At 41.6% G+C, this 11,689-nt stretch overlaps 1 protein-coding gene across 1 annotated transcript; it reads right to left on the bottom strand.

Annotated features, from left to right (window-relative positions):
- Window positions 1-669: 669 nt before the first annotated feature.
- Window positions 670-3,588, bottom strand: LOC140009927 (uncharacterized). Its single transcript, XM_072056269.1, has 3 exons — window positions 3,437-3,588; window positions 3,103-3,322; window positions 670-2,508 (listed from the first exon to the last, which is right to left on the bottom strand). The coding sequence occupies exons 1-3, from the start codon at window positions 3,586-3,588 to the stop codon at window positions 670-672; spliced, it is 2,211 nt and encodes a 736-aa protein (XP_071912370.1).
- Window positions 3,589-11,689: the final 8,101 nt, after the last annotated feature.

The raw sequence follows: 11,689 nt of genomic DNA, 5'->3' as shown, positions 1-11,689 counted from the left end.
ACGGGTGGAAAAGAAGGGTCTGTGGGTAACCTGTGCACCACCACGTCAGTTGAAATACCAGTCATATCATCATAGGACCACGCAAATACATCCTGGAACATAGTCAGGAACTCAAGCATCTCCTTTTTCTGGCTCTTATTCAAATGAATACTAATCTGCACCTCCTTAACTTCATCCTCAGTTCCAATGTTAATCTTTTCTGTTTCTTCCAGGTTCGGTTTCGGTTTTTCCTCATATTGTTCAAGATCCTTTGCAAACGAATCGGATACTTCCTCATTATCACTCTCGCTTTGGAGTTCGGATTCACAAACCTCCAAGTCGTGAGTGATATAGAAATTGCCATTATCGAATTCCAGAATTGTGATATCCAAAGGATCAAATAATTTTATTTTTGGCCATCTGAAAGAATTAACGAATGTGGGATAATAAGTAAACAAACACACAACCAACGAATGGACAAGCAATATAAACAAGCGAATAGACAACACAACATGACAAGAACAACTCGTGCATTTTCATAAAGACCTTTGATTGAAAGCAAATGGAAATGAAAACTTAACAATATTTACATGCGCAGACGTTAGTCAAAAAGGAAATTGTTTTCATTGGCTATTTACAGATGCAAAGGCATTTTCATGAATTCACATGAATGATAAACCCCTTTCATTTTTACCGAAACTCCTTCCGAACAGGCAGGGACTCGGCTGTCCAATTGAGAATTGATCCTTCAGGAATGTCAGGAAATTCAGCTTCGCCCGGAACAATATCTTCAAATGTTGCCCCAACGAACAATTGAGCCAAACTCGCTTCAATTCCGTCAACTGGGTTGATTTCTGACATGATCACCTCAGCTGGTCGTGGGAAAGTATAACGCAGTGGTGGAATGTCAAGAACCCCTTGCCTTCCTTCTTTCTCCGCTCTCTTGCGCTCCTTCATCTCCTTGAAATCCTTGGCGGTTGGTCTGAAACCCAAACCGAAGGTATCCCTCTTTTCTACTATCTTCACTGGCTTCAGGATCCCTTGCAGTTCACGCCCCAACCCCTTGTCGAATTTGTATCCTCCACGAATCATTTCTCTGGCCATCATTACACTGGCCTTTGAGAGAGTTTGTTCCTCCGTGGTTATCCAACTTACGGAGACTATATCGGATGTGCTGTGAGGGGACATGGTAACACTTTGACTACCCTCTTCTTTAACTCCAGAGTCAGTGATCACCAGGCAGTCCTCTTCAGCAAAGATAGTGATTAGTTTGTCATTTACCACGAACTTGAGTAATTGGTGCAACGAAGACGGCACAGCCCCCGACTTATGAATCCATGGCCTTCCAAGTAAGATATTGTAAATGCTCGGGAAGTTCATGACTTGGCAAGTTATTTGAAATTGGGCCAGCCCCATCTCGATTACTAAATCTGCCTCCCCTATTGGCTCCCTCTGCGCTCCATCAAACCCTCTAACAATAGTCCCTGAAGGCCTCAGCTTGATGTCTTGCAATCCTAGTTTCTCTAAGGTACTCCAAGGACAGATATTCAGCGCGGATCCATTATCGATTAACACCTTAGGCAGCATTTTTCCGTTGCACCTCACTGTTATGTACAACGCCCTATTATGTCCGATGCCCTCCGTCGGCAATTCATCGTCAGAAAAAGCAATTTGCTTGTTGAACAATACGCTCCCAACCACGTTTGAAAAATTATCAACAGAAATGTCCCTCGGAATTTGAGCTCTTGTTAATATGTCAATCAATGCATCCCTATGCACGTCCGAAGAGAAAAGTAGGTCCAACATGGTTATCTGGGCAGGTGATTTGCTCAGCTTCTCAACTACATTGTACTCACTTCTCTGAAGCCTCTTAAGGAAATCCAAGGCTTCTTTCTCAGTGATTGTTGGTTTAACGGGCGGCTCGGAGTTATTTGCTCGAATCGGACTGGCAGCTTCAAATGGACTTGCAATCTTCCCCGATCTGGTAACCACTGACACCTCCTTCTTTGCAATTGACTTTTCCCCAATCTGTACATCAGGCTCATCATAATTCCATGGTACCTGTTGCAGGCTTAAAACAGGCTCTTGCTTTGGGAATTCAATGACTACGGGCTCCAAAGCCTCATTCTCAGCTGGCGTGAGATCCAAGACAAAAGGCTTGTTATCTTCTTCGAATGGCAACTCTATGACAAACGGTTGGTCCGTGACCCCAAATACCTCAGCTTCCCTTGCCAAAACTTTGACCTGTTCCATATACTCCGTGTCATCCATAATGACCCCGATGGTATTAACATGGTCCGGCAAAGGGTTCCTATTCACGTTCGGCCCTTGTGTCTCTCTCCTTCTGACTATAATTTCTCCAGACTCAACCATATCTTGAATTTTATGCTTAAGTGCTTTACAATCCAAAGTTGAGTGTCCAGGTGCCCCCGAATGATAAGTGCAGACAGCTTGCGGGTTATACCAGGCGGGCATGCCATATGGATAGGTAGGAGGGGGTACCATACCAATTTTTCCGGCGGCCTTTAACTGATCATACAATTGGTCTAAAGGCCTACCTAAATTGGTAAATGTACGGCTAGGAGGTCGGTTGTAAGGTTCAGAAGGTTGAGGTTGGTTGTAAGCAGGTCTATTTGGAGGCGGAAATCTTGGGTTATATGGAAGGCGTGGTCGGTTTTGGGGTGGATTTGGTTGAGAAATTTGAAAAGGGGCTGAAGGTGGGTTAGGATAGCTTGGGCGAGGTCTAGGGTGCTGGATATTAGTGGCATATACAGGGTACGGGTTTGGATAATAAGGGTAATGGGTTTGGTAGATTGGGCTGTGTTGGTATCGAGGTCTGGGTGAAGGATTTTGGTTCCAAACAAAGGTTGCATCCCCCTCCTTCTTTTTGAACGGTGGCTTTTTCACATTGCTTCCTTGACCTTGTAAAGCATCCAACTGAGATTTAAGGGCGGAAACATTGACAATCTTCCCAGCCCTCACAAAGTCATCAAACTCCTCAAGTTTATTTACAATTGCAGCAAACGAACATCCGGTCATACGGAAAATCTCTTCAAAGTACGGCGGATCATGGGTTTTGATGAATGTGCGAATAATTTCATCCTCAGTCATCGGTGGTTCCACCTTCGCGGCTACTTTTCTCCACCTCTTGGCATAGGTCTTGTGGTCCTCAGAAGGCTTCCTTTTCGTTCCTTCCAGAGTAGTCCGGGTGGGAGCCAACTCGCAGTTGTACTCATATTGTCTCACAAATGCATTAGACAAATCAATCCAGGTTTTCACGTCTTCAAGTTTCAGGTTGGAATACCAGTCAAGCGCATCCCCTTCCAGGCTCTCGGGGAACAACCTTAAAGGCAAATTCTCATCATCCACGGGCTTTCCCAATTTGTTGGCAAAAAGTCGGAGATGTGTCTTGGGATTACCCGTCCCATCATATTTGTTAAATTTAGGGGTTTTGAACCCCTCAGGCAACTGCACGCTCGGAAAAAGGCACAAGTCATCATAATCCAGGACTCCCTGCTTGTTCAGCCCCTGGCTCTTCCTTATAAATTCATCGAAACGATCTAGACGTCTGAGCAACTTCATATCGATTGGAGCAGAAGATTCACCCATTTCAGGCTTATTTTGGAAAGTGTGCTCCGGTATCACGGGTTCTGCAGTGGTTTGATAGAAAACTGGTGGGTTCAGATGCATGTTTGGGTCACTTTGAGGCTGAAATCCTTGACTATAAGAAGGGTAGAAAGGAGGATTTTGAGTGAAAGCATATTGCGGGTTAAAAGTTCCCTCAAACGTAGTTTGAAACGGAGGAATAACAAATGGTTCGGATTGTGGTTGTGTAGCGGGTACAGGCTCAGGTTGCACTCCGCTACTAACGAGCTCGTCAATCAACTTCTTCTGAGCGGCCATTTCCGACGCCATTTCCCCAAATTTTGTGAGTAACTCAGTCAACTGAACCCCAGGACTTGCGGCTTCCGGCTGGGTAGTTGCAACGGTCTTTTCCGAGGACTCTTGTTGGGTACTCATGTCTACACGATTCCTTTGGGCCTTAATTCGGGATCGCGTTATAATGGGGCTTCGTCGAGAAGCTATGTTTAAAATTTTACCTGAGAATGCAAAAGACTTCTTTAGATAAACCAATCGTTATTAGATTTTCTGCAATTTGTTCAAAAGGGAAAAAGAAAAAGGCATGAGTTAGTAATTATTCAAACAACTCGGATGCATGTCCTATGGGGGGACCCTTTTTGTGCCAAGGGTAGGCCTAGCATGAAAATGCAACCTTCGGGGTAAAATCCCATTTTCAAACCTGTAAGTGAATATAGAAACAGGAATTCTCATTAAAAATGGACAAACTCAGTCCTTTTTTACAATTTCATTGATGGTTCGACCAACCATTCTTACAAAGTCCTCATGTCTAGCTAATTTAGTATGTTGGGATTCCCTAGAACTCCCGATACTGAGTTTCCGAATTTCATCTTGGATTTTATCAAATGCACTCAATGCCTTTTCCAATTTCTCTGTCTTCTTTGCCTCTTTCCTCAATTGTGAGCGGGCGTCCTCCAATGCTTGATCGGCCACCATGATCTGCAACTGATGATCCTCCAGCTCTTTCCTTAGCTTCCCATTCTGCTCCTCGAGACTAACGGCAATCAACGGTGTCCTTTCTCTCCCTTGTTCTATCATTGATTTGATCCATTCGTTGTACTCCAAGATGACCCTAGGCTCTACTTTGTTCACTTGGTCCAAATGCAGGTTGTCCAAACTACACAGATTCCCCCAGCCTTCTAATACCATAGTCCGGCACTCAGTGACTGTATTAAGCTCGATACTTCCCATTTCCCGTATGGTCGGCACTCTCTGCGGGTACCCGAACTGTCTCATAACTCGTTGTGGAATGTACACAATCAACCCACTGGTACTTGCTAATGGAATGAAGTCAAATTGCGTAGTCTTGAAAGCTGGATCCCTTACTTTCGTCCAATCGAGAACCCACTGTATCTTATCCGAAGTCAGAGCATTGAATTCCTGAATAAACAAGCTTGGAGACGCTATTCGATAGTATCTGCTAACCCTTTCTCGGTGCGACTCGACCCAGTTTGCTGTTGGAAGACATGACCCCAATGGATTTAGCGCTCTTTTTGACAGATGTTCCATGGCCCACATTTGGAGTACTAGGTTGGATGCATAGAAAAACCCCCTCTTCTTTTGGCATTCAGTAACGGCAGTGAAGATATCAGCAATGATGACAGGCACCAAAGTAGGGGTCTTCTCCTTAATTCCTAGAAACACGCTTTGCATCATGTTGATTGTTGAAAAGGTAACCTTCCCATGCTTTTGCGGGAATAAAAGTAGACTAGTCAAGGCCAGTCCAAAGACTTGGACTCGCTTTCCTTCCCACTCCTCTTTGCTAATGAAAAAGTCATCACGGTGTTGATCATAAGAGTCCCTTCTCCCAAATCGTTCGTACAAGAACTCCAGTGGACATGATTTTGCGTCCGGGTGCTGGTTCATACTAGCTCGTCCCAATCCCAGAAACTTGCAGAACTGCTCTCTAGTGCCATTAGTCGGGTACACCATAGGGCTTCCTTTCCCAGGCATTTGCAACAATCCTTCTATCTCTTCTAGAGTGAGTGTTAACTCGCATTCCCCGAATCGAAAGACGGAGCCTTTAGGATCCCAATACTCAAGCAGTGCTTCAATGATTGCCATGTTTGGGGCTATGTCCAAAAGACTTGGTAGATGCCCTATGTATCGGAACAATCGGTTCACCTCATGCGCCATGTTGTTCTTCCAATCTATCAGCTCACGAGGTATGTGGTTTAACATTCGGCATGGAGCCATCTGAGGAAGAATTCACTTTTTAGTACCTTACCTTGGAATTTTACCCCTTAGGCCAAACAAAATTGTAAACATGCAAGTCTCGTTGGATTAAGTATCCGAGACACAAGGTGGCCTATTCCTAACCACGGGATTCCCTATGTGGCATTCCCTTTCTATGGTTTATGCATGATGCTATTTATTAAAGCGATATAAATATGTGACAAATATTGCCTAAATGATATAAATAATGCATCGGGGGGGAAAAGAGGTCTAAAATGAAATGTATTTATTAAAAATCAAGTGCAATAACTGAAATTTAAACATGTGAGCTATCTAGTGGGTGAGTCACTAAAAGAGTGCCAGAAAGGCCTCTTATTGCTAAGGCACATGAATGCAATCCAAGAAAACAAAAGAATGGTTAGTGCAATTGATAGTACACATAACACATTGGGAGCATTTAAGAAGAAGAAATACAATAAAACAAGTAAAAGGGGTGGAACCCCTTCCCTCGTGCCTATTGTGCTTAAAATAGGGTGAGGCTGACTCTAGCCTAGGAAAATTCTAACATGGATGCATGAGGCTGGGGTTCACTAATGCCTAGACTCGATAAAGCTTCGGCTCCCAAGCCTTCAGACCTAAAGGCGAAGGGTCGTCACTCCCAGGGCCTTTGGTCGGTGGCTCGAGTGATCCCTTAGGTAGCGCTATGGGCGCAGAGCACACCATCCGCCTACCCAAGGCGATCGATCCTAGTCCTACAAGGCGGTGTGGGATGGCGCCCACGAAAAACAAAATAAAATGGGATAAAGCAAGTAAATATGCACGTATGAAGTGTTCCCCTATTTGAGGGAAGGGGTTGAGAACCACGCGAGGCTCTAAAGGTGACACACCCCCTCCCAAGTGCAATGCAAGCGCGAGATAAATAAGTAAACATACATCCAAACATACATTCATGAGTCGAGGGATTGGTTTGAGATGCGAGTGATGCAAAATCCTAAAAGGGAAAAAAAATGCAACCCTAAAACACCCAAATGTAATATATGAAAAGGTTAAAAGAAGGAAAAGGTTGATTAAATCAAATTTGCTCGGACTCTCGAATGTCCCCAGTGGAGTCGCCAACTGTCGCGCCCCCACTTTTCGATCGTCGAATGTTTGTGTGTGAAGTGTGGTGTGTGAACGTGTGCTAAGTAAAAGTAAAGGCCATGGGACTTTGGAAAGCGACGATTTGGCCAAAAAAATAGTTTTAAAAAGGGTTTTGAAATGAAAAGTTTGGAGTCGCCACTTGGTAATGGTTTAAGGTGTACCAAGTCACCCAAAAATGAGTTTTGAAGTCAAGTAGTAATAAACCCTTTTTAAAACGACTCCTAGTCTACGTAAACCAAAGAAAAAGGTTCGGGAGTCACGTTTGACAAAGGGGAAGGCAAGGATAGAATCCAAGGCACCCCTTTGACCTAGCCAAGGCTAGTTGCGTTGATTTAATCAAAGATTTTCTTGTTTTAACCAAAGAATTTATTACATTTGAGTGCCCTACATGAATGCAAACCCTAGACCTAGGGGAATTGGGGGAAATTTCCCTTCAAAGGTTGAGTGGTGCCAATCACATTAATTGTGAAGCCCAATATCAATCCTTTGAAGAAGTCACGAATAATGCAAGTGGGATGCAAATGAATGGAATGCATGCGTGCAATGTGAGGACATGAGTTTGAAAAAGTAATAAAAGAAAATAAATATATAAATGAAAGTGTGCACGTGAGTGGGCAACGTACGGTGTGTGAAATGATAATATGAAGTGCATGTGTGCAAGCAATGATAAAAGTGTTCGTGTGCAAGTGAAGAAACTCAAGGGTGCACGTGTGCAAAAATGGGAGGAAAGGTGTTCATGTGCAAGTGAAAGGATAAAAAGGTGTACGTGTGCAAATGAGAGGAAAAGTGAAAGTGTAATGATGGAGTGAACTTAGAATGCATGAGCCTAGGGAATTCATGCATATTGGGACGGGGAGACCTAAATCGTGACTCAATTTGCCCTTTTATAGAGAGGATATAAGCGTGCTAAGGCTTTAGAAAAAGCCACACTCGTCTATATCCCATATTTAAGGGGACTCTCAAGCAAATGAACCCTGTAACTAGCATGAAATGCAAAAATCCTAAAATGGAGGGAAAAGGGGTTCGAGGGGCATGCAAAATGATAAAACTAAAAAGAATGCATGACATGTAATGAACATGCACACATGTACTAGCGAGAGGAGATCCCTAAGGGTCTAGCGTTGGACTAGCCCATTCTATGAATTCCGACTAGCGTTGGACTAGTAGAAACGTACAGTCATCCATCACATTCATCTATACTACAAAAAAGCGAGTAGACATGCCAAAACGCTCGTAAACACATAACACGTAGCACTTAGCATGCTCGACTAGATGCAAAAGCCTAATAAAGCAATTTAACATGTAACAGCGAAAGCAAGCAACTAAGGGGAAGGGGAAATGGACCAGATGCTCTACGAGCCCTATCTATTACAAGCCAAGAGGTGTACACATACCCCATGAAAGCATAAAGGGGAAGGGAAAATGGACCAGAGGCTCTCCGAGCCCTATCTATTACAAGCCAAGAGGTGTACACATACCCCATAAAAGCATAAAGGGGAAGGGAAAATGGACCAGAGGCTCTCCGAGCCCTATCTTAAATAAAAGTAAAAGCCAGTAAATGCATGCAAGGAGGTAAGGAAAGCGGAGTAGGCATGCAATTTCACATAACACGTAGGAGCACATAGGGTCAAATGAAGTGCAAAATGAGGGATAGAGTGTACCTCCCTTGAAGTGACGCCCTAACGTAGTGAAATTACTAACTTACCCTCCAAAATAATAAAAAGGGTCAAGGTACCTCAAATAGTAGAATATAACAAAAAGACGGCTTAAGCTAAGACCATCAAAACAAAAGGTTAAGGCACCACTTTAATGATAAAATATAAATAATCGAAATGGCATTCATCAAATCATAAAAAATAAAAAAAAAAAAAAAAAAAAATTCCTCAAATCGCAACTTAAATGTAGTCAAAGGTACTTAAAGATTAAGAAGAAGGCATGGCCTAATCAAATTCCAAGTAAAACCTCTATTAAGGACTCAAACATAATCCTTACCCAAACATTCGAGTCATCGAACATTTAAGAACTTTAAAAGGTCCAAAACCAAACAAGTGTCAAGCAATCCAACACATAAACATGGAATTGGACAATTAGAAGCATTTAAATGCCTAAGGTCCAAAAGCGAGAAAAAGGTTAAGCAACGAATTTATTTGGGAAAAATTAAAGAGAATAGGCAAACATAAGCTCATTCAAACACAAGGTTCACAAGTTCATGCTCTAAGGACCACCAAAACAAACGAAGGCAAACAAGCAATCGAGTTGGAAAATTGAGGCTACCAAGGACTCAAATGCGAACACTAACCAAACACTCAAGCCTATCAAACACTTCTAGGAACTTCAAAGGTCCAAAGGCAAAGAGAAAAAGTCAAGTAATGGCTCGAAATTCAACTACTCTAAGATCTATTTGCAAAAAATTAGAACTTAATTGAGGCACTTAAGAACTCAAAGGTCTCCAAGTAAATAACAAAGTCCAAGCAAGCGTTTTTCTTATATGAAAAAATGGAGTCGCCACTTGGTATAGAGTTAGGGTGTACCAAGTCACCCAAAAAATGAAATTTTTTAAAGAAAAAAAAAGTAAGAAAACCCTTTTTAAACGACTCCTAGTCCACGTAAAACAAAGAAAAAGGTTCGGGAGTCACATTTGACGAAGGGGAAGGCAAGGATAAAAATCCAAGGCACCCCTTTGACCTAGCCAAGGCTAGTTGCGTGATTTAACCCTTATTTTCCTAATTTTTCTACCCAAAGTATGTATTTGCAATTTGGACAAAGACTAATGAATGAGAAATGCAATCCTAAATTCTACGATGTCTCTCGTGAGGTTTTTGGTCCCAAACCACATGAATTGTGGCGGCCAATAAAGGGAAACCTCATAGAGGTCGATTGATGCAAATGGTGACTCAAGTGCAAGTGTGCAAGTGTATGAAAAGATTCATGTATGAAATGGTGTAAAAAACAAAGTGTTTGTGTGCAAATGTGTAAAGAAAGTGCATGTGTGAATTTGTATGAAAATCAAAGTGTTTGTGTGTGCAAATGAATGAAGATAGAATAGTATATATATAAGTGAAACTTGAATTTCATTTGTGAAAGTAAAGCAAATAAATGATAAAGATGTAGTGAAAAAATATGGATTGAGAAATGTAAGAAAAATGTGATTAAAAGAGTATGGAAGTGATAAAAATGAAAGTATGACCCTAGGGGAATGCAACAAGTCGGGTACGGGGGTTGACTTCTAATTTTTCGACTTCGATTTTCCCTTTTGATTAGAAGGCGGAACTAGCGTGCTAAGGCTATCGAGTAGCCACACTCGCTTGTTTCCCTTATCGGAAGGGAATTTTCACACAAATGAACCCTAACTAGCATGAGATGCAAGTCCTAAAGTGAAGGGGAAGGGGTTTGAGGAACATACCAAATGATAAACTAAGGAAAAATGCGTGATATGTGGTGATCATGCACTTAATGAAAAAGGAAAAAAAAAAAAAAACCTATTGGGTCTAGCATTGGACTAGCCCATCCTATGAATTCCGACTAGCGTTGGACTAGTGGAAACGATAAAAGAAGCCACAACTAGCGTTGAACTAGTGTGGTGACGTACATTCATCCACCATATTCATTGACAAATATAGAAAGCAAGTAGACATGCAAAATCATTTATAACACGTAGCACATAACACTTAGCATGCTCGGCTAGATGCAATGCCCTAATAAAGCAATTAACATATAACACATAGGCATGCAACCATTACATTTGCTAACTAAAACAAAGGGAAAAGGGAAAATGGACCAAATTACTTGCTACGCCCTATCTATTACAAACCAAGAGGTGTACACATACCCCATTAATAAAAATCAAAAGTAATGAAATAAATGAAAGGAAATAAGGAGAGGCTAGTAAAGCAAGTAGACATGCAACTTTCAATTAGCACATTAGTCCACATAGGAGAGAAACAAAAAGGGGGAAAAGAGATTATACCTCCCCGTTGGTGATACTAAGGAAGTAAACAAACTCAACTTGGCTAGATTCACCCAAGAAAAGACTAACTTAGGCTAAAATCACCAAAAACAAAAGATTAATGCACCAATTTAGTGATAAGATATAAACTAAACAATTTGAATCCATCAAAACATCAAACTTTCCCTCAATTGCAACTCAATGAAGTCAAAACTACTTAAAGACCAAGGCAAAAGGCATGATCATCCAATCCTCAAGCATAACATCTACTAAAAACCCAAAAGCAAGCACTACTCAATCATTTGAACCTAATTGAAACATTTTAAAACACAAAAAGTTCCCCAAGTAAATAACAAGATTCAAACAAACATTATGGAATTTTGAAAGTCCAAGAATGAACAAGGGTCCATGAATGAATTAAACATGCATTTTGAAAACTCAATAGCCACCATTAATCAACCAAATAAAACCAATTGAAAAAAAAATAAGAGCTTCAAAAATCCTAAAAAAAAACAATGAAAGGCCAAGTTATGACTCGAAGTACACTCACCTTAGGACCTAATTGTAAAGAAATGAGAACATGTTTGGGCTTTTGTGGAACATGGAGAAGCTTGAAGGATTAAATTGATTAAGTATTCAAATTACTTGGGCCATAGTGAGCTAAGGGGGGACTTGGGGGGGTTCAAAGGCAATTTTGAAACAATTTCCATGCAGGTTCATGCAACCAGCGTAAGAAACTTGTTTCTGCAACAATCATTTTTGCCGAAAGCTTTCTGCAGCCCAAAACAACATTGACACTTTCATTTCCGC

The sequence above is a fragment of the Coffea arabica genome, chromosome 6e (genome assembly GCF_036785885.1).
Source record: "Coffea arabica cultivar ET-39 chromosome 6e, Coffea Arabica ET-39 HiFi, whole genome shotgun sequence".
Lineage (NCBI taxonomy): Eukaryota > Viridiplantae > Streptophyta > Magnoliopsida > Gentianales > Rubiaceae > Coffea > Coffea arabica.
Note: the sequence above shows the minus strand (reverse complement) of the source record. Positions and strands in the feature narration are given on the sequence as shown.